At 41.7% G+C, this 23,605-nt stretch overlaps 2 protein-coding genes across 19 annotated transcripts in view; both read left to right on the top strand.

The window, feature by feature from the left end:
- The window catches only part of LOC109896286 (myosin binding protein C1), a 36,688-nt gene extending 30,359 nt beyond the window's left edge, over window positions 1-6,329 (top strand). For 17 of the 18 annotated variants that reach the window (XM_031831657.1, XM_031831654.1, XM_031831655.1 and 14 more), the window contains 7 exons: window positions 673-761; window positions 863-1,058; window positions 1,360-1,499; window positions 1,659-1,818; window positions 2,253-2,389; window positions 3,436-3,622; window positions 5,434-6,329. In XM_031831657.1, coding sequence (XP_031687517.1) covers window positions 673-761; window positions 863-1,058; window positions 1,360-1,499; window positions 1,659-1,818; window positions 2,253-2,389; window positions 3,436-3,622; window positions 5,434-5,534 — 1,010 coding nt within the window. In that variant the 3' untranslated portion in view covers window positions 5,535-6,329. Of the gene's footprint in view, window positions 1-672; window positions 762-862; window positions 1,059-1,359; window positions 1,500-1,658; window positions 1,819-2,252; window positions 2,390-3,435; window positions 3,623-4,359; window positions 4,399-5,433 lie in introns of all 18 variants that reach the window. The other variant, XM_031831659.1, reaches the window with a different exon arrangement.
- A 219-nt stretch (window positions 6,330-6,548) lies between these two features.
- LOC109896669 (cholinephosphotransferase 1) lies at window positions 6,549-23,314 on the top strand. The gene is made up of 8 exons (XM_020490967.2): window positions 6,549-7,040; window positions 16,885-17,032; window positions 17,296-17,437; window positions 17,597-17,681; window positions 18,255-18,386; window positions 21,124-21,282; window positions 21,569-21,694; window positions 21,911-23,314. Exons 1-8 carry the CDS (start codon window positions 6,801-6,803, stop codon window positions 22,025-22,027), a joined length of 1,149 nt encoding a protein of 382 aa, XP_020346556.1. The 5' UTR covers window positions 6,549-6,800; the 3' UTR covers window positions 22,028-23,314.
- The last annotated feature ends 291 nt before the right edge of the window (window positions 23,315-23,605 follow it).

Here is a 23,605-nt window from a genome sequence, read left to right as displayed (position 1 = left end):
TGAATGCCTAGTGTCACGTCTGGAGGAAACCTGGCACCTAGCATGGTGAAAACCTAGCATGGTGGTGGCAGCATCATGCTGTGGGGATGTTTTTCAGAAGCAGGGACTGGGAGACAAGTCATGATTGAGGTAAAGATGAACAGAGCAAAGTACAGAGAGATCCTTGATGTAAACCTGCTCCAGAGCACTGAGGAAATGTCACCTTCCAACAGGACAACAACCTGAAAATAGCTGTACAGCAACCTTTCCCATCCAACCTGACAGAGCTTGAGAGGATTTGCAGAGAAAAATGGGCGAAACTCCCCATATACAGATGTTCCAAGCTTGTAGTGTCATACTCAAGAAGACTCAATGCTGTAATCGCTGCAAACAAAGTACTGAGTAGAGGGTCTGAATACTTATGTAAATGTAATATTTCAGATTCATTTTTATAAATTAGCAACAAATTCTGAACCTGTTTTTGCTTTGTCATTATGGGGTATTATGAGTAGATTGATGAGGATAATAAATAAAAAAAATCCAGTTTAGAATAAGACTGTAACGTAAAAGAAAATGTGGAAAGTCAATGGGTCTGAATAATTTCTGAAGGCACTGTAGATAAAAAATAAAAAGTATAATTTTCTTTAACGGAAATCACATTCCATCCACTTATCTGACCTATCCTCTTCCCAGAACCACCTAAGATCCGCATCCCCCGTCACTTGAAACAGACGTACACTCGTAAAGTCGGAGAAGCCGTCAATCTCGTTATTCCATTCATGGTAAGGCAATAACAGAAAATGGCTGAACCACCTCCAGTAAAAGCCCTTTAGTAAATCATATTTAGTTAGATTCATGCTCCTATGCGATATGTGACATGTAGGGAAAGCCCAGGCCAAAGGTGAGCTGGCTGAAGGAGGGTCAGACGGTGGACCCCACGCAGGTCACTATCCGCAACACAGACTGTGACAGCATCATCTTCATCCGCAAAGCAGAGAGGAAGCACTCTGGGAAGTACGATATGAAGGTGGAGGTGGAGAACCACGTGGACACGGCCATCGTAGACATCCAGATAGTAGGTGGGTCAAAGGAAACTGACAGGAAGGATATCCTGATCTCACTTACAGATTAAGTTGTTTAGGCATAGATCAATTAAGCACTAAGCATCAGTCATTTTTACAGATTTAATCAAATAGGAAGTAGAAAAAAATACTATAAGAAGGAAAGTTCTCATAGTAAAGAGTTGATCGAGTTTAATGTTTTTAGTGTTGTTCTGCCCTTTATTCCCTACCAAATTATTCACAGCAGCTAATGTCTAGAACATGCCAATAAGACCCATACTGATGTTAATGATGTTAACGGATTCATCTCTCCACTCAGACCTCCCAGGGCCTCCACAGTGTGTGAAGATAGATGAGGTCTGGGGGGGGAACGTGGCTCTGGACTGGACCCCTCCAAAGGACAATGGCAACGCCGCCATTACAGGCTACACCATCCAGAAAGCAGACAAGAAGACCATGGTATGAGTCTGCTGAATGCATCACTTAGTACTCTACTGTATGGAATCAGTATGAGGGAGAGATTTACCTCTGTATGTACTCTGCATATGGAATCCAGGTGTTTGTGCTAATCAATGTTATCCCCTGCATGTTTAAACTAATCTGCTTTCTGTGTGACAGGAGTGGTACACGTGTATTGAGCACTACCACCGCACCTGCATCACCATCACCGAGCTGGTGGTGGGGAATGAGTACTACTTCAGAATCTACTCTGAGAACATGGTGGGTCTGAGCGAGGGTGCCACCCAGACCAAGGACAGCGCCCTCATTGTTAAAGAAGGTATATGTGAGCTCCTCTGTGGGGGGGATATCGTATGGAGAGCAATGAAAAATATGACCCGTATGTCATCCCCCTCTACTTTCTAATATTATGAACCAACACATTCCAAAAGCAGTCCAGCCCCCCATGAACCTCAGTCACTTCTTTTTTCATTTTCTTCTTTGTCTTTTGTCACAAAAGGTAACGATACAGTGATAAAATATACATTTTTACAGAATTGGACCAGTTGCTTTCATTCAGAGATGGCGTATACACTACATATCATGTTTCATTGTACTGTACTGTTAATGCAGATGTTGCTGTTTCTGACCACAGATGATGAATTCAAATACTGTCTCTCCTTCAATCATGATCACAAGGGAAATTCCCCCATGATACAGCTCAGCGCCTGTATCATGTACAACCCCATTCTTCCTCCCTTCCTCCCTCTGCAGGCATGCAACTGAAGAACCCCGAGTACATCGACCACGACTTCAAAGAGCCTCCCAAGTTCACCCAGCCCCTCATCAACACCTTTGCCATCGCTGGTTACAATGCCACCCTCAACTGCAGCGTCCGTGCCAACCCACGGGTAGGTGTAGCCCGGGTCCCAGATCTGTTTGTGCTGTCTTGCCAACTCCATTTCAGCAATTGGAGTTTGCAAGACGGCACAACAGATCTGGGACTCAGGCTAGGGTAGGTGTGTAGGACTGTACTTAGACAGTGCCTACACCAACCCTCTGGGAATGTTCTGTCCAGCTAAACTCCTGGACATGGTTGTGGTATCATTGCTGCTGATGTTCAGTCCTGTCTATTAATTAGTGATTGATTTAGACATGGGAAACCAAGTATGTCTTCTCTATTGACTCTGGCCAATCAATGACATGAATTGATGAATTAGGAGCCAACCCCAAAGACTGTGCAGCCTTGAAGCCCTGAGGCTGGGACTTCCAATGCCCTGGCCTAGTGGGACAGGCAGCCTGTTCCCCATACCCCTCCAGTCTGTTCCCCATACCCCTCCAGCCTGTTCCCCATACCCCTCCAGGATGGACCAGGTCCAAATGGTCCAGGCCCCCAGCTGTATACTGAAAGCTTTACACCTGCAGCCTGCTCTTTCTGACCGCCTCTCAATCACGGCAGCCTTTACACCTGACAACTATCCTCTCTCTAACAACACATCTCTAGTCAGCTGCCTGAAGTTTTTTTGTTCAGAGGTTAAAAAACGGATTAAATAAACAGACAGAGGACATTTGTTTAACACATGTGCCTTATTACCATGGGCACTATGTAAATATAAGGGTTTATCTGATTAATGCACTCTTGGTTATAAGATATGACTGTTCATACACTGTTCTGATTAAGTTATCTCTAACTTGAACAGTGTATTGGCCCTCTCACTGAGAAAATAGTGCAAATCCACAGACCAGTAAAACATTGCAATGTATTGAATGATTTTGAAATAATGTACTACAACATATTGAGTTGACAAATGTTTTAATGATACAGTAGCGATGCCTTTTATACTACTTGATAAACATTATGGGGAGTAACTTGCGAAACATCCCTGACTTAATTGAGTATTGATATTTTAGAGGCTTCTCTAGGAAACGGGCTAACCTTCTCTGTTTTTGACTTCAGCCCAAAGTGATTTGGATGAAGAATAAGATAGCCATCATTGACGACCCGCGCTACCGCATGTTTAGCAACCAAGGGGTCTGCACCCTGGAGATCCGGAAACCCAGTCCCTACGACGGGGGCATGTACTCCTGCAAGGCCATTAATGACCTGGGTGATGCACTAGTGGAGTGTAAGCTGGAGGTTAAAGGTCAGTTTTGGCTGGAGGGGTACCTGGTAACCTGCGGTGTATGTTATCCACCTGTGTACAGTGTTAGGTGTCTAGACTCTATGGTGATGTAGATCAGTACATAGTTTGTTTCAGTGACTACACCACCAGGAGCCCGTCCATATCAGCTGTGGTCCTGTAAGTATTCGTGGGAACATATATCGTAGATGATATATGCTTATATTGTCATATATAACATCCATCACCCCTGCTACTCCAATGAGGAACAATGTATTACATCATGTGGCTGAACTCAATCTATGCATTTTCTTCTCATTTTAGACAATTTTGAACATGTTCATCCAGTTACAGGTGTTCATACAAGACTTCAGTAATGTCACTTGTGTTCAGCCGAATCCTGTACATCCCACTACCACTGTTGAATTTCCTACCACAACTTCAAAGTCACAACGTCAAATGTAGCATGCTTCACCAATACAGCATGGTTCAATTCTTCCTAAGCGACATCATACACCAACACCTCATAACTCAAACACACGTCAATACGTATTGTTCTAGATGTAGTTCCCTTGTTAGATGAAGACTATCTTGTGGCTCCATGTTTTAATGTTTCCCCTCAACAGATGGTGATGTTCCTTCAATTGCGTGTTTAACTCCTCATATAAAATGAGTTCAATAACTGACCAGTATTCCCTGGAGAACACATAACTCCCCCATGTAAACATTTGAATAACCCCTCTTCTCTTCTCTCCCCCCAGTCCCCACTCAGGAATAGTGAATGTATGTTCTCATCCAAGGTAAGCTTTCATATGGTTTTGGCATATGAAGCTTATGTCATTCATTCTGCATCTGTCAAATGCCAATAATACAGCTTTTCTCAGCAGTACTAGGTGGTCTATTTAAGTTCACATCCACCCGTCTGAAAGAGTACCACGAGAAGGAATGCAAGAGTTCAGGGCTTGCCTGCTTTAGTCCAAATGGATGTGTGATATGTACAGTAACATAATAGATTATTGTGTATGTGGCTCTAGACACTTTATGGGCAGTGTTCATTGGAGCCAGTTACTTTCCAATAACACTCTAGGGTTGCTGTCTAGGGTGGCTGTCTAAAGTCAAGCGTACCCCTAATATTTCAGAAGTCTATTTTAACGGTCGGTGTGACTTGACTGCTTGTATGACCTGTGTTTCCCTGGTAACCGTGTCTGTTCCTTATCTAACATATGCCACACACAAAAGGTGAGTAACCATCAAACTAGTGCAAATGGCCTGATTGTGACATCAGAGTAAATACCAACATCTGCAGAGCATGGCTCTTTATTGAAGATTAAAGGTTGACATTATGTTTACAGTATTTTCCAGAAGTCGTTACTCCAGGATGGTGTCCTGTACATACGTGTTATGATATTTACTGGGGTGATAAGATAAAAATTCATACATAGATCACTTTCTGCTGATTAATACATAGATGATATATCTATAGTAGGCCTATATTTGACACAATAGGCCTAGGCAGATATATATTTATTCACAGACGCAAAAGTGACGTCTTGTACCTTCCCTTTACTGACACTCTCTATTTTCTCTCCTCTCACTGCTGTCCACTTTGGTATCTCTTCTTTTTTGTACTGTATTGTGTTTCTCTTCTGTTTCTTTGTTGCAGACTCGCCCTATTTTCGCTGTTTCAGTGTCTGTTTCAATGTTGCACACTGACCCTTCGCTTTTGCCTATTACGATCTTCTCTCTGTTAAAAATGGATAGTCTTCTCTCTCTCTCTTTCACTTTCTCTCTATACCTCCTAACAACAAATTGAGTGTCTCTCCTTTCTCCCCCAGGGGGCTTTACCTTCTCTGAGCTCATGCAGCGTGGAGTGCCTTTACACCTGATCGATAAGTACATGAGCGAGACCAAGGCCGTGGAGCAGCCAGAGAAGTAGTCGGACTGAGCAACCGCTGATACGCCTAGGCTGCCCGGAACCTGTCTTCACACCACTAGTGATCTGTCTCTCACCAGCAGTTGAGGGAGGGGCTGGAGGGGGAGGGAGGGTTGTACTGGACTTTGGCATGGCATGCTGTGTGCGGGTATGGAGCTAGTTACCAAAGAAGAAGCCAATTCATCACCAGCTTTGTGTCATCTCCTAGTATTCAAAAGGCTCTGTTTAAGCTCCGTTGCATGTTGGCAGTGTTTTGGCTGTAGCTTTTTATTTTAGATGAGTAGTGCGGGAATGTATGGTAGGACGAACTGTAATTTCCACCTATGTGAACATGTTTTGTCTCTGTTGGGATGGGAACTGTGTTTGGGGGAGGGGGCGAATGTTGAAATGTATAAACAATATGGCTTGATGTCTGTAATGCAATGTCTTGTGATTAAAGATTTAACTTCCGAAGATACAAATATTAAAACATTTCTGATCAGGTGATTTGCAATGAGAATTTACATTATTTCATCAGTCCCTTTAAAATGCTTCACATTAAGATTTTCTGATTTCATTTTCTGTTCTTGGAGTATGAAAAGTATAGTTGTCTGACTAATGTTGAGATTTGGGCTTTCAAACAGACCGTTATCCATCTTTTTGTTTAAGCTTTACACTGCATGACACATTGTGCTTTCTGTGCTCATACTGTACTTCAGGCTTGAGTGTATGCTTAGCCATCAGGCCATCTGCGCATGTTTTAATCTTCAATTTGTAATGTATGACTCCTGGAATAAAATAAAAACATGTAACATATCATCCTTTATGTGTAAATAAATACTTTCAAAAAAAGGTTTATACAGTACATAATAGGAAAAAAATACTTGAAGATGCTTAAAGAACAAGCTGTATTCACTTCAGAGCGCACTCAGAAATATTGCAACTACAGAATAAAATGTTACGTTCAATGGAGCCATGAAGCTGTAGAAACCTACTGCAGTTGTAGTTCACTGCTCCTAGCGGTCAATGGACTACATTTCATTTGAAATTCCCGGCCTCAATTCCCTTCCGGAGACTTGCTTCCTGCTGAAACGCAATTCTCGATCACAAACGGAAAAAATATCGACATTCATGGTTCCGCTCTAGGAAAATGACTGTTCACACGTAACTGCCAAATGAACAAGTATTTTCTGGTTGGTCGTGAGAAGATATCAGTGCCTGAAACACACAAGAACGTCAAGAGTATCGCTGGGTGATAGGCTACTTTTCGTAGCGCCTAAGCTGGAAACAATGCCACATTTCTTGTGGCCGGAGCCGCTGTCAGCCGCACAACTCAAGCGGGTAGAGGAGCACAAATATAGCGCTTCGGGTCGATCTCTTTTCGAACCTCCTTGTCAGATATATTGGAATTGGCTGGTCCAACAAATTCCAACTTGGGTAGCGCCTAATACTCTGACTATAATTGGACTGGTAATAAATATAGTCACAACTGTAGTGTTGGTGTTTTACTGTCCAACGGCAACAGAGGAGGTAGGTGCTTTGCGACCTTGGGGGGGAGAAACTTTCGAGTAGCCATGTAGCAACACCCCATGACAGCATTGCAACTCTCTGAGATAGTGTGTAACATTGTTGCAACTCGAATACATTTACAGCGCTGTTGTTACTTTGCAACCGAGAACTTGTTCTCAACTGGCCTACCTGGTTAAATAAAGGTTAGAAAATTAAAACTGCTCAAAGCATCAGCATATTGGGTGGAAAATGTGCACAGTCCCCTAATATTTTGTTCCTCGAAAGTTTGTCTAATAGCCTATTATTGTTGTCTTTGTCAAAGTTGCCACCATGTTTGCTCAGCCACTCATAAATCAAGCGAATAGTAATTTAAGGTAACTGGGAGTAAGTGTGGCTGAATGTTTATTCAAGGAAAGGTAAAGTTAATATTACTTTAGTTGTCGCAAGTTTGTTTGGATCATGTAAATTAAGCAAATACAGTTGAAGTCGGAAGGTTACATACACTTAGGTTGTAGTCATTAAAACTAGTTTTTAAACCTCTCCACAAATTTCTTGTTAACCAGCTATAGTTTTGGCCATTCGGTTAGGACATCTACTTTGTAATTTTTTCAACAATTGTTTACAGACAGATTATTTCACTTGTAATTAACTGTATCACAATTCCAGTGGGTCAGAAGTTTACATATACTAAATTGACTGTGGCTTGGAAAATTCCAGAAAATTATGTCATGGCTTTAGAAGATTCTGATAGGCTAATTGACATTTGAGTTAATTGGAGGTGTACCTGTGGATGTATTTCAAGGCCTACAGTCAAACTCAGTGCCTCTTTGCTTGACTTCATGGGAAAATCCAAATGAATCAGCCAAGACCTCAGAATAAGTCTGGTTCATCCTTGGGAGCAATTTCCAAATGCCTGAAGGTAACCTGTTCATCTGTACAAACAATAGTACGCAAGTATAAACACCATGGGACCGCTCAGGAAGGAGACTCGTTTTGTCTCCTTGAGATGAACGTACTTTGGTGCGAGAAGTACAAATCTATCCCAGAACAACAGCTAAGGTTCTTGTGAAGATGCTGGAGGAAACAGGTACAAAAGTATCTACATCCACAGTAAAACGAGTCCTATATCGACACAACCTGAAAGGCCGCTCAGCAAGGAAGAAGCCACTGCTCCAAAACTGCCATTAAAAAAGCCAGACTACGGTTTGCAACTGCACATGGGGACAAAGATTGTACTTATTGGAGAAATTTCATCTGGTCTGATGAAACAAAAATATAACTGTTTGGCCATAATGACCATTGTTATGTTTGAAGGAAAAAGGGGGAGGCTTGCAAGCCGAAGAACATCATCCCAACCATGAAGCACGGGGGTGGCAGCATCATGTTGTGGGGGTGCTTTGCTGCAGGAGGGACTGGTGCACTTCACAAAATAGGTGGCATCATGAGGAGGGGAAAATTGTGGATATATTGAAGCAACATCTCAAGACATCAGTCAGGAAGTTAAAGCTTGGTCGCAAATGGGTCTTCCAAATGGACAATGAGCACAAGCATACTTCCAAAGTTGTGGCAAAATGGCTTAAGGACAACAAAGTCAAGGTATTGGAGTGGCCATCACAACACCCTGACCTCAATCCCATATAACATTTGTGGGTAGAACTGAAAAGCGTGAGCGAGCAAGGAGACCTACAAACCTGACTCAGTTACACCAGCTCTGTCAGGAGGAATGGGCCAAAATTCACCCAACTTATTGTGGGAAGCTTGTAGAAGGCTACCTGAAACGTCTGACCCAAGTAAAACAATTTAAAGGCAATGCTACCAAATGCTAATTGAGTGTAAGTAAACTTCTGACCCACTGGGAATCTGATGAAAGAAATAAAAAGCTGAAATAAGTCACTCTACTATTATTCTGACATTTCACATTCTTAAAAGAATGTGGTGATCCTAACTGACCTAAGACGGGGCATTTTTACTAGGATTAAATGTTGAATTGTGAAAAACTGAGTTAAAATTTATTTTGCTTAGGTGTCTAAACTTCAGACTTCAACTGTAGATAACAATAGGCATATAACTTCAACCATAGTCAGCAAATCATTAACAGGTCGAATACCTAGGTTTTAACCATGCCACGTGTTCATACTATGACATGTCATCCGCTTAGGTTGATTCCCTGAAGAGAGAGAGAGAGAGAGAGAGAGAGGGGGTGTGAACCTACCCCTTTTGCTATTTGGCTTCTTTTCCTTCCTTTGTATAGTTTGCGTTCAGGCACGTGCCTGTCAGGTATTCAGAGATGTTACAATATGTTTATTGGTTCTACACCTTTGTCCACCCATCCCACAGTACAGATTGGAATCTCACCACTGACACAAAGTCCAGATTCCATCAAGCTCCAGGCAGGTTTGTGCAGCAGACAATTCAACAAGCACATTTTATATGCAGCACAAGCTGTTGTGTCAATGCAGCCATGGACTCACATGTAACCTGTCGCCATCTGCAATCTGTATGTACAGAGAGCCATGTAACTAAGATGACTACCTGTACACAGAAAGGGATTTTTAGGGCAGGGGTTACTGAAGAGCAGTTTGTTGTTGGTAAAGGAAGGGACTGGAAAACAGCAGGATATCTAGAAAGAGAAAAAACACTACTGTAAAAATAGTTGTGGTGGACAAACCAATGGGACAAGCACACAGTTAGGCCAATACAGTAGTGTTGTGTTTAGAGTACACAGTTGGGCAAGTACTGTGCAGAGAAAAGAGTTAGGCCAGTACAGTACATTGCAACCTGTGGGCCTGGGCCCAACTACTGAAAAGCCAGGCCCATCGAATCAGATTGGGGAACAACATTTTTTAATAATTATGCCCTCTACATGTCAGTGTTCCAAACGGGACATTATTTGTCTTTTTTATCTAAACATGCAAACACCATCAGATATAATTCATAGCAAGCAGTGCACTGGAATGGCATTTAGATGAAGTGGAATGACATTCTCTCATGGGATGGGTGGTCAAAAATCACTAACTGAAAGCCACACCCCCAATAAGCCATGAATATGACTGCATTAAGGCCTATGTCACTGTGCTTACTGTGCTTATATGGCTATACAGTGCATTTGGAAAGTATTCAGACCCCTTGACTTTTCCACACTTTCTAAAATGTATTAACACTTTTTCTCATCAATCTACACACAATAACCAATAATGACAAAGCAAAAACAGATTTTTAGAAATGCTTGCACATTTCTATAAAAAAACAAATTGTATTATTTACATAACTATTCAGACCCTTTGCTGTGAGACTCGAAATTGAGCTCCGGTGCATCCTGTTTCCATTGATCATCCTTGAGATATTTCTTCAACTTGATTGGACTTGATTCTTCAACTTGATTGGACACCTGTGGTAAATTCAATTGATTGGACATGATTTGGAAAGGCACACACCTGTCTATGTAAGTGCATGTCAGAGCAAAAACCAAGCCATGAGGTCGAAGGAATTGTCCGTAGAGCTCCGCGACAGGATTGTGTCTAGGCACAGATCTGGGGAAGAGTACCAAAACATTTCTGCAGCATTGAAGGTCCCCTAGAACACAGTGGCCTCCATCATTCTTAAATGGAAGAAGTTTGGAACCACCAAGACTCTTCCTAGAGCTCCAGAGTTCCTCCGTGGAGATGGTTGTCCTTCTGGAAGGTTTTCCCATCTCTGCAGCACTCCACCAATCAGGCTTTTATGGTAGAGTGGCCAGACGGAAGCCACTTCCTCAGTAGAAGGCACATGATAGCACGCTTGGAGTTTGTCAAAAGGCACCAATAGGACACTCAGTCCATGAGAAACAAGATTCTCTGGTCTGATGAAACCAAGATTGAACTCTGGCCTGAATGCCAAGCATCACGTCTGGAGGAAACCCTGGCACCATCCCTACAGTGAATCATGGTAGTGGCGGCATCATGCTGTGGGGATAAAAACAAATTAGCGTCAGGGACTGGAAGACTGGTCAGGATCGAGGCAAAGATGAGCGGAGCAAAGTACAGAGAGATCCTTTATGAAAACCTGCTCCAGAGCGCTCCGGACCGGATCGTTGTCCTGTTGGAAGGTTCACCTTCCAACAGGACAACGACCCTAAGCACACAGCCAAGACAACGCAGGAGTGGCTTCGGGACAAGTCTCAATGTCCTTGAGTGGCCCAGCCAGAGCCCGATCTAACATCTCTGGAGAGACCTGAAAATAGCTGTGCAGCAACACTCCCCATCCAACCTGAGAGCTTGAGAGGATCTTCAGAGAAGAATGGGAGAAACTCCCCAAATACACCATGCCACTGCCACCTTTTATTTGTTCATTTAGCAAACAACATCGCTCATAGTCCAGTGCCTTTTATCACAGTCAACACACCTATATTTTATCTTTAATTAACTTAACAAATACTACGTTCTCTGAGTCTCATGGCAAAATGTGTAGAATAACATGGAGCTTCAAAACAGCACATTTTCCTCTGCCCCATGGAAAAATGTGTAGAATTGCAGGAAATGTGCTTTAAAACAGCAGTTTTCTCTTTGCCCCATGGTAACACTTTGTAGAATTTCAGAAAGTTAACTTTATTTTGATTTATTTAGGAAAACGGCTGTCTTTATTTATAGAAGAACAATTGTCCCACCCAAATTTCTTGGGGCTCACCCACCAACAAATTTCTGGACTACTCGTACATTGTTGTATGGAGAGATGATAAACACTGATTGTTGGCTCACCCCTAATGTCCAGATAGCTGGTAATACTTCAAGTCCCAGTGTTAGGAACTTACCCAGTCAGGTCATCTACTTTCCTTTACCATACCTTCACTTTTTTTTTTCACACTCACGTGTGTGTGTGTGTGTGTGTGTGGTGGGGGTTGGGAGGGTCATTCAAATTAATGTCATTGAAATATTTCTTTATTGCGTTATCAGGGAAGATGTGTGCAAAGAGAGCATCGCTGTCTTGAAAGAGTACAACTTGTCCTGATACTTCCATGCGACGCATGCAGAGAAATATAGGAATGTCTTCTGAGCAGAGGGCAAGTGCATTGAAACAGTTGCTTTCTCTTCTCACAAAACTGCATTCAGCAAACGACGGAATTGAGAGCTAGCTACTGTCCCACAAAATTGCTAAACATAGCAAGCCATTCGATGAGGGCAAATTTATTGAAGAATGTTAATTGACTCTGCAGCAATACTTTGCCCGACAAGAAAGATGTGTTTTGAAAATGTTTCCCTGTCAAGACGAACAGTGACACAGCTAGGGTTGCACATTTTGGGGAATATTCAGAGATGGAAACCTTCTGTGGGAAAATATGGGGATTTAATATTAATACCATTTTAAATATAGCTGTTTTTTGCATTGGATATATTGACCATATCATATGGAGACAGAAACATAAACCTTTTATCTTATCATAAGTAGACATAATTGCAAATTATTAAATCCTTCCCAGAAAAAAAAAACGATTTAGTTACGAATTGAACTTTAATTAAACGAGTTGACTCTTCACATGTGATGATTTCATTGAACAACAAAAGAAAGGGGTATTGAATGATCCCCAATGATCCATCGCATCTCCCAAAAACGTTTTCAACATACATCTCTAAAATTATAGTTTAGAAACTAAAACTTTGGTTGTCTTCCTCTAAGGCTTCCATGTCTTCTCCCTGGACCTCCTCAATGTCCACCTCTTGAACATCAGACTTTGAGGCCTCATCCTCACTGTCACTTTCCAACCTTGTTGAAGATGGCACGTTGTCAGGCTCAAAAAGCCTCAAATTTGCCCGGAAGGCCACCAATCTTTCAACCCTTGTATTGGTCAGCTTGTTGCGTGCTTTAGTGTGTGTGTGTGTGTGTGTGTGTGTGTGTGTTTCCAAACAAGGACCAGTTGCGCTCTGAGGCGGCTGATGTTGGTGGGATTTGGAGGATGATGGAGGCAACAGGGGAAGGAGCCTCAGATCCACAAAGTCCCTTCCACCAGGTGGCTGATGAGATATGTTGTCACGACTGCCATATTGCATCTCCATCCCAAAGCCCTTGCTCGGAAGTGTACTTCACCAGACTGCCAAGAACCTTGCCCTCATCCAGGCCAAGGTGGCAAGAAACAGTAGTGATGACACCCTAGGCCTTGTTGATCTCTGCACCAGACAGGATACTCTTGCCAGCATAATTGAGGTCCAAGATGTACGCTGCGGCTTGTATGGGCTTCAGGCAGAAGTCTTCAAGCTTTTCAATGTATTTCAGAACTACAGTTTCCTCGGCTTGGAGCAACAGTGAAGTGGGCAGGCCAGTACGGATTTAATCTCTTACATCTGCAAGCAGAGTCTGAACATCAGACAGGATGGCATTGTCTCCCTCAATCTGGGCAATGGCTACTGCTATAGATTTCAGGCTGCATACCACTCTCTCCCAAAATACATCCTCCAGGAGGATCCTCGATGGGGCTGGCCATCTCTGCAGACTGTGATATGGCCATTTCTTGGAGAGACTCCTTCCCCTCCAGGAGACTGTCAAACATGATGACATCACCCCAAAGGGTGTTGCTGGGCAGCTCTTGTTCTTCTCACTTTGCTTGGTGAAGTAGATTGCTGCTATAACTTGATGACCTTTCACATACCTAACCATGTCTTTGGCTCTCTTGTAGAGGGTATCCATTGTTCTCAGTGCCATGGTGTCCTTGAGGAGAAGATTCAATTCATGAGCAGCACAGCCAATGGGTGTGACGTGAGGGTAGGACTCCTCCACTTTCGACCAAGTAGCCTTCATGTTCGCAGCATTGTCTGTCACCAGTGCAAATACCTTCTGTGGTCCAAGGTCATTGATGACCGTCTACAGCTCATCTGCAAGGTGGAGATTGGTGTCTGTTGTCCCTTGTGTCTGTGCACTTGTAGAATACTGGTTGAGGGATGGAGATTATGCACTTAATTATTCCTTGTCCACAAACATTTAACCACTGATTGCAATAGTCTGCTTTCTCTGATTTGCTTGACCTTCACTTGAACTCTGTTGAACTCTGCATCCAGCAAATGAATAGATAAAGCATGTCTAGTTGGGGGGTGTATGCTGGGTGAAAAACATTCAGAAATCTCTTCCAATACACATTGCCTGTGAGCATCAGAGGTGAACCAGTTGCATACACAGCTTGAGCAAGACATTCATCAGTATTTCTCTGACTACGTTCCTCTATTGAGTCATAAATACTTCTGATTCCAGGAGGCCCATGAGCTGTTATCGATAAGGTGTCTGATTAATCATTTTCACCTCGAATAGAAGTAGAGGGACTTTTGTCAGAGGTTGCTTGTTGTGAGCACTGAGGGAACTTTATGCACTTGGCCAGATGATTCTGCATCTTTGTTGCATTCTTCACATATGATTTGGCACAGTATTTGCAAATGTACACAGCTTTTCCTTCTACATTAGCTGCAGTGAAATGTCTCCACACATCAGATAGTGCCTGTGGCATTTTCCTGTAAAGATTAGAAAAAAATGAGAAACAACAAATACAATTCCATGTACAGATAAATAATAAAGCTGTTAGATTAAACAACTCCTTTGTAAGATAAATGTTTTAAAATTAAACATGTATGGAAACAGGTGAATTAACACTCCGCAGTTAGCAGGCTCAAGCAAGCTAAAACCCACATGGTATTTTTTATTTTTTACCTTTTATTTAACCAGGCAAGTCAGTTAAGAACACATTCTTATTTTCAATGACGGCCTGGGAACAGTGGGTTAACTGCCTGTTCAGGGGCAGAACGACAGATTTGTACCTTGTCAGCTCGGGGGTTTGAACTCGCAACCTTCCGGTTACTAGTCCAACGCTCTGACCACAAGGCTACACCTTACTAGCAAAAATTGTTAACCAGTTAGAAATTATTTAAACACACTCTGCTGTAGGTTACTATTTAATAGTTAACAAAATATCATGTATGTCATATACAATATATTCACCCACCCAGTGTTGTAATCAAAGCATGTAGTCCTTGGCTCAGACAGTGTAGTAGTGTGGGCTCAATAGCATCTCATTAGTGTGCAAGATCTTGAGAATCAGCTGTACATGTGATGGAAGAATACACTGTGTATGCGGAGATTTGCAATTCCATTGAATTGGGGATAGTTTAACCAAAATATGCCACAATACCTACAATTGGCTTGTGTATCCCACAAAAAAAAGGTTCACTGTTTTAAGCTAACTTTTTTTGATTAATTTAATCAAAGTTCCCCAAATTCCAGGGCCTAACTTCCATGGAAAATTCCGTAAATTTACCAGAAAGTTTCCGACCCTTTGCAACCCTAAACACAGCGTGTTGAGGACAATATGGAACAGCAGTTGAAAAACAAGGTAAAGGATTTCTCCTTGGAACTGGATGAGAGCAGTACGTGACACGGCGCAGTTGTTGATATTGTTATGAGGCATAACTCCAGACTTTGAAATTACAGTCAATGAAGTCAATTTCCCCACAGGGAAATATTTATTGGAGATTAAATAATTATGAAATAATTATTCCCCCCCCCCCCCCCAATTTCATAAGTATCCAATTGTTAGTAGTCACTGTCTTGTCTCATCGCTACAACTCCCGTATGGGCTCGGGAGAGACAAAGGTCGAGAGCCATGCGTCCTCCGAAACACAACCCAACCAAGCCGCACTGCTTCTTAACACAGCATGCATCCAACCCGGAAGCCAGCCGCACCAATGTGTCGAGGGAAACACTGTACACCTAGCGGCCTGGTCAGTGTATACTGCGCCCGGCCCGCCACAGGAGTCGCTAGTGCACGATGAGACAAGGATATCCCTACCGGCCAAATCCTCCCTAACCCGGACGACACTAGGCCAATTGTGCGTCGCCCCATGGACCTCCCGGTCGCGGCCAGCTGCGACAGAGCCTGGGCTCGAACACAGAGTCTCTGGAGACACAGCTAGCACTGCGATGCAGTGCCTTAGACCACTGCGCCACCGGGAGGCCATGAACAGACATTTTCAGTGATGAAATATAACAAGTTAAGGCACAGATCAACTCTTACTGACTCTTAGCAATCCTGCACATAGCGACTTCAAACTATACCTGACATCACTGCTCTAGTCAATGCCCATCAGAGACTTCACTCCTCACACTGAATATTTTAAATGTAATTTTGAGCTCTCTGGTGTTTTTCGTGCATACCCATTAACAAGAGTTCTATCCGTGGTGCTGAATGCACAGTGCTTTTCCCTCCGTGTAGTTCATTGCATGTTTAATAATGAAAATATCTACCAAAATGTGGTTTATTTCTGTACATGTTAAAAAGTAAAATAAGTAGCATATCTGGACATGATTTACAGTAGATATATCTACTGTCAACATAGTCATTCCCATGATGTACAATCCTGTAATATGCCTCTGGCCGGCGATGGCAAAAATATATTCTAATGTGGCCCTCTGTGGAAAATAATTGCCCAGGCCTGCATTACCCTGTTTTGCCTTTTCAAATCATTTCCTACAAAACAGCTGTAGTAAGCATACATTTTAGACAACGTATTATAAGATGTCTGTTAGAGAACAAACCCGTGTTGAGGTAAATAGTCAAACATCTCAACTTGTCAAACAAAAGCAACTCTGTTTTGCAAGAAGTGACTCAATATAAGATAAACAACATTCCCCAATGTGTGTCATGGCTTTCTTCAATCTTCACTGATTTGGTAATACACCCTGCATCTCTTGTAAACAAGTCTGTTTGTTTACACAGAAGACAAAGACCGAGACCATTCCCTTCAATGGGGGATGGTGGAGGAAAAGTTTGTCCTAGTTGAAATAGAAACCAGGTCATTCCATCCCCTTGTTTTAATCAGATGTCTCTCCCTCCTTTCTCCTCCCTTCCTCTTTCCAGGCTCCAGCATGGGCCTTCATCCTGAGTGCGTTGGGCCTGTTCATCTATCAGTCGCTGGATGCCATCGATGGGAAGCAGGCCCGGAGGACAAACAGCAGCTCTGCGCTGGGGGAGCTCTTTGACCACGGCTGTGATGCTGTCTCCACAGGTGCGGGCCCCCAATTATTTTTTTTGCCTGTTAATTTGTGGTGCTTTACTGTACCTGACCAAGTGTGTATTTCAAGCAGTGGGGCTTCCCTGTACTTTTGTCTAGAGTCTGGACTAGACTGCATTTAATGTTTAGAGTCATAGCAACCAGTGTGTCATATTGACTGACAACATACATTGTTCTATGCCTCAGAAGTGTGACACATTGTTACTCATTAGTTCTCGTCTCTCTCTCTCTCTCTCTGTTTGTCTCTCTGTCTGCAGTGTTTGTTTCTGTGGGAACATGTATATCCTGTGGGGTAGGAAGCTACCCTGATTGGATGTTCTTCTGTGGCTTTGTGGGGATGTTCATGTTCTTCTGTGCACACTGGCAAACCTATGTTTCTGGAACGCTGCGCTTTGGCCTGTAAGTAGGAATGATGCCCAATTATATTATTTGTTTACCTGTTGCTGTGCAGATAACGCCTGTTTGTTTTTGACGTAGTACTTAAGTCTAGTCCATCATGCTTCATAAAATATACAGTCTGGTTCTGACCTATGAGTTCTATAAATTCTATCCACCCAGGGTTGATGTGACAGAGGTCCAGATTGCCATCGTTGTCATGTATGTGATGTCAGCTTTTGGTGGAGTGGCCCTTTGGGACTACAGGGTATGGCTTCAATACATTTATCCATCCATGCACACAAACCTAACACACACTCCCATACCCAATCATACACTCTCTCTCTCTTTCCTTTTCTGTCAACTAAGCTATAGGATTTGGAGACTTGGACGTTTTTACACCAACATTTGCCACTATGTGACGACACAAATTTTACACCAACACTTGGCACCATAAGACAACACAACCAATCCTTAACATGTACTGTATAACCAATCAACCAACCAACCCCACAACAACAATCTACTAGTGATTAAATAGTCCTTTTGTTTCACTTTCACTCTGTGCAGCCTGTGGAGGCTTAACGACTAAACGCCACAATCAGAAGTGAGAAGAAGGTAATTATGGGTAGCTAATCCACCGTGGCAGAGACATGATCACATGATCAGGCTAGAAAAAAGCTGATGTCACCACGCAATATTATTGGCTTCTCCTCCCATCATGGCCTCAGCAGCATGCCCCGCCCACCCACAGCTTATTGGTGTAAACAACGCTAGCTGTTGTGACAGAAGTTGATTAGTTCTGTTAACTGAAACTCTTGGTTGTTTTACCCTTTTGTAGTTACCTGTCCTTGGGGTGAAGCTGTATGCCTTCCCCATCTTGGGCATCATAGGGGGAGCCGTGTACTCCTGCTATAACTACTTCCACGTCATCCTCAACGGGGGCGTCGGCAAGAACGGCTCCACTGTGGCTGTAAGTATTATTATGTAATTACGTTTTTGGGTTGATTAGTGTTTTTTTTATTACACTTAATCCTAAACAGCTGGCGTGGTAGTAAGATGTTGCATATACAGTGTCTTCAGAAAGTATTCATACCCCTTGACTTATTCCACATTTTGTGTTACAATGAATTCAAAAACCGTTTTCACATTTTTGCTAATGTGTTGAAAATGAAATGCAGAAATATCTCATTTACATAAGTATTCACGCCCCTGAGTCATTACTTTGTCAACATTTGCCCATTTTATGATTTTTTAAATTCTCCAAGCTCTACCAAATTGGTTGTTTATCATTGCTAGACAACCATTTTCAGGGCTTGATATAGATTTTCATATAGATATAAGTCAAAACTGTAACTCGGCCACTCAGGAACATTCACGGTCTTCTCAGTAAGCACCTCCAGTGTAGAGGTTGACTGATAATGAGTTTTCCCACGCTGATACCGATTATTGGAGGACCAAAAAAAGCCGATACCGATGTTTTTATTATTATAATTTTTATTTTATTTATTTGTAATAATGACAATTACAACAATACTGAATGAACACTTTTTTTTTATTTTAACATAATACAGAAATAAAATCTATTTAGTCTCAAATAAATAATGAAACATGCTCAATTTGGTTTAAATAATGCAAAAACACAGTGTTGGAGAAGAAAGTTAAATTGCAATATGTGCCATGTAAAAAAAGCTAACGTTTAAGTTCCTTGCTCAGAACATATGAAAGTTGGTGGTTCAAATAAATAATGAAACATGCTCAATTTGGTTTAAATAATGCAAAAACACAGTGTTGGAGAAGAAAGTTAAATTGCAATATGTGCCATGTAAAAAGAGCTAACGTTTAAGTTCCTTGCTCAGAACATATGAAAGTTGGTGGTTCAAATAAATAATGAAACATGCTCAATTTGGTTTAAATAATGCAAAAACACAGTGTTGGAGAAGAAAGTAAAATTGCAATATGTGCCATGTTGGTGGTTCAATACCAATTGTATTTCATATACCTTTGACTATTGGATGTTCTAATAGGCACTTTTTAGTATTGCCAGCCTAATCTCGGGAGTTGGTAGGTTTGAAGTCATTAACAGCGCTGTGAATCAAGCATTGCTAAGAGCTGCCGGCAAACGCAGTAAAGCTTGAATGAATGCTTACGAGCCTGCTGCTGTCTACCACCGCTCAGTCAGACTGCTCTATCAAATCATAGACTTAATTATAATATAATAAACACAGAAAAACGAGCCTTAGTTCATTAATATGGTCAAATCCGGAAACTATAATTTCGAAAACAAAACGTTTATTCTTTCAGTGAAATAAGGAACCGTTCCGTATTTTATCAAACGGGTGGCAACCCTAAGTCTAAATATTGTTGTTACGTTGCACAACCTTCAATGTTATGTCATCATTATGTAAACTTCTGGCAAATTAGTTCTCAACGAGCCAGGTGGCCCAAACTGTTGCATATACCCTAAATCTGCGTGCAATGAACGCAAGGGAAGTGACACAATTTCACCTGGTTAATATTGGCTGCTAACATGAATTTATTTTACCTAAATATGCAGGTTTAAAAAATATATATCCTTCTGTGTATTGATTTTAAGAAAGGCATTGATTGGTTGGGTACATTCGTGCAACGATTGTGCTTTTGTTAAATCATCACCCGTTTGGCGAAGTAGGCTGTGATTTGATGATAAGCTAACAGGCACTGCATTGATTATATGCAATGCATGACAAGCTATTTAACCTAGTAATATCATCAACGATGTTTAGTTAACTAGCGATTATGTGAAGATTGATTGATTTATTGTTTTTTATAAGATAAGTTCAACTTACCTTGGTTCCTTGCTGCACTCGCGTAACAGGTGGTCAGCCTGCCACACAGTTTCCTCTTGGAATACAATGTAATCGGCGTCCCAAAATTACCGATTGTTATGAATAATCGGTCGACCTCTACTCCAGTTTATTATGTTATTCTGAAATGGACTCCATTTTCTCCATATCATGTTTCTTTAGACATGTCTAAAATAAATAATGGAATTATTGTGAAGGTGTAGGCTGTATTACATGGATTTATTAGACTATTTAAAATGTAGATGTTCCAAAGGTGGCTTATTTGGAAGCCAGGAGATACTAAATGTGTTTGTTAATTAACAGTCAACTGCAGGTCTCACGGTTTTTTCTTTGCTTGACAATCACCGGCGGACGAAATTTCGTAGTGACTAAATGTGGAAAAACTCAATGGGTGTCAATGTTTTCTGAGTGCTTTCAAGTTATGTACCCAGTAGGTCCCTTGGGTCCTCTGGCACTTGGCTTTGAACTATCCCAAAGCCTAGGATCAAGAGGCATGGAGAGGCAGCCTTTAGTTATATGCCCCCAGCCTCTGGAATAGCCTGTCTGAGGGGGGGCTGAAACTGTGGACATATTTAAGAGGTCTGAAACCATCTTTTTAGCTTTGCTTTTTCTTAGGGTGATTTTTAGTTGTTCAGTTTGTTTGTTGTGTAGTAAATATTTCAGCTTTTATTTTCATTGTTTGTTTATTCGTTGTTTTTTTTACTGTAATTTACATTACGTTGCATTCCATGTCTGAAATGTGCTGTATAAATAAAGTTTGATTTCATTTGAAGGCACTGTACATTTTAGGACAATCAACAATTTTTTTGGGCTTCTATTCTAGGTTAACAATTATTATTTATTATTTTGCTGTGTGTCCCTTAGGACACCAGTGTGCTGGCACCAGGTATGCACATCGGCCTCATCCTCACACTGGCCTTCATCATCTTCAAGAAGTCATCCAACAAGCTTTTTGAACTGCACCCCTGTCTCTACATCCTAACTTTCGGCATGGTCGTCGCCAAGATCGCCAACAAGCTAGTTGTGAGAGCTCCATTTAATATAATAGTCTTCACTTTCTTACTTTGCTGTCATCTCTCAATCTATTAATATCTCTAGTCTACCGACTCTACTGCCTGAAGGGAAATTCATTAAAAAAAAATATTTGTCTGGAGTGTCTTATCAAGCAAGCAATGAATACTTTTCCTCTCATAAATGGGACCCTCCATATGTAACAGTGAAAGCCTTACCAGTGTTTACCTTAGCTCATTCATTAGCTTTACTCCTCCAATATCTGTATGTTCCTTGTGTTCCTCTGTCCTTGTGTCAGGTGGCCCACATGACCAAGAGTGAGCTTTATCTCCCAGACACGGCTTTCATCGGGCCTGGCCTCCTTTTCCTCAACCAGTACTTCAACAGCTTCATCGACGAGCACATAGTCCTCTGGATCGCAATGGTGAGTTCTCACCCCAGATTTGTCTTTACAATTCTGTAGTTCTGTCATCAAAACAATGTTTTAGTTCAGGTCTGGTGTCATTTTCAACCCATTTCAGTTGTCTTCCATATAGATAGGACCAGGAGTTTCCCCAAACCACATAAACTGACTGGGAACAACTCTAGGCCCTATGTGCATCAAGTACATTTCTCATGCCAGTCCTTATTTCCTCCCCAGGTCCTGTCGTTGATTGACTTGACGCGCTACTGCACAGGCGTGTGCATCCAGATCGCCTCTCACCTGCGTATTCACGTGTTCAGCATCACGGCGCAAGCTGCCCCCAAACACGACTGACGTTTTGCCCGGAGGAAGAGGGCAGGGGAGGCAGAGGACGCCACCCCGCTCTTGAAAGCAGACGATGATGACGAGGTCCCCTCCACCCCAAACCTCAGCAGCCTTGACACAGTGACCACCACTGACTAAAGGTTGTCTGTAATAACACTAGGGTAATGACAGGAATGACACAACCACCCGAGCAGAGCCATTGTCAAGGGTAACACACTGGTCTGTATCTCACTGGATGAGTGCAGAGTAGCTGGCATGGAAATAAGTTGGTTGGTTGGTTTTTCTTTGTCTCCATTTTGGAAGTAATCACTACCTGAGGTAATCTGAGACTCAGATTTGGTAAATGTCATCAGACAGGTTTTAACATCCAAAGCGCACCATTTGCCATTATTTCCAGCTCATTCAAATCATACACTATGGGTAAAAGCTACAATACATTTTTTGGCAAAGATCAAATAATGTTTCTCAGTGATCAGATGGTTGCTTTGTATTTTTCTCAATTGATAAATATTCCTAACTAATTGACCTATATTCAATGCTGTAAAGTTAGAAGCTACAGTACTAGACTCATGTCTTCACAACCTCTTGTTAAAAACAATGTGATAACTCAACATGTTTGATCATTGCCCAAATTGATATTGTTGCTCTTGAAATCATTCATTAGTCATGTTTATTTATTTAATGAATGAATGAGACCCAATCTGACATGAAATTAACTTAATCAGGGCTAGGAAATACAAAATAAATCAACCTTTCAACCTCATAACTTCTAAAATGAAGTTTGAAGTAGAATGAGACATTCCTAATGAGGTATGGTAAGCTAATTGTCAAGGACTGCAGGTGAAGGGGCAAGGGTCTGGGTTAACGCTGAAAACAGTGACATTTCTTCTACAAGGGCTTCCATCTGACTGTGAATCCCCCTCCAGTGTATCCAACACCCGCCATAACCTCAACTCTACTCCAGTTGAAGTCCTTGTAGTCATGTTGGTGATGCGTTAACACCAGAGTCCTGTCTGCTTTCAACGTTCTTCTCCCTAAAGGGCTAATTCTTTGAATCCTTTTGTTTCATTTTAAAAATGTCTGAATATTTTAAAGAACAAGTTCTAAAATGTGTCTTCTGCATCATTATGAAACCAGTATTTATGGTTGAAGTATCAGACCATATGTAACACTGATGTTTTACTGGAATTTATTTTACTATAATTCTGTACTGGAAGCCATCTTTTTTCATCACACATTTAGAATATGTATAGGTGAATGAATGCATTTTGGTACATTAAACTCAATGATTTGTGATTGTTGAATGGTATGTTTTGGGGCATAGCTGAATGGTCATTGCTCAACAACTTTAGGATAGACAGACAAAGGGATGGAAAGGTGTGGATGTTTCGCCCCTGTGGTCATGTTTATGTAACAAAGAAAAACAAGAACCCCTACTCTAGGAATATGGCCCTAAAAAGGACCTTTTGATTGGTCGAATTCCAATGAGAGCCTTCAGATTGTGACATTTCAATGACTTTGTCTGGAAATGTTAGCCACCTGTTCTTGTTCAATCAGGGTTTGAACTCAAGGTGAACTTTGAAACTA

This window comes from Oncorhynchus kisutch, linkage group LG9, assembly GCF_002021735.2.
Source record: "Oncorhynchus kisutch isolate 150728-3 linkage group LG9, Okis_V2, whole genome shotgun sequence".
NCBI classification, from domain to species: domain Eukaryota; kingdom Metazoa; phylum Chordata; class Actinopteri; order Salmoniformes; family Salmonidae; genus Oncorhynchus; species Oncorhynchus kisutch.
This window is presented reverse-complemented; position numbering and strand designations above follow the sequence as displayed.

Coding starts and splice junctions, on each gene's coding strand:
- LOC109896669 (XM_020490967.2), top strand. CDS start 6,801: ATGCCACATTTCTTGTGGCCGGAGCCGCTGTCAGCCGCACAACTCAAG. Junction 17,438..17,596: donor GGAACGCTGCGCTTTGGCCT/GTAAGTAGGAAT, acceptor CTATCCACCCAG/GGTTGATGTGACAGAGGTCC. Junction 17,682..18,254: donor TGGCCCTTTGGGACTACAGG/GTATGGCTTCAA, acceptor ACCCTTTTGTAG/TTACCTGTCCTTGGGGTGAA.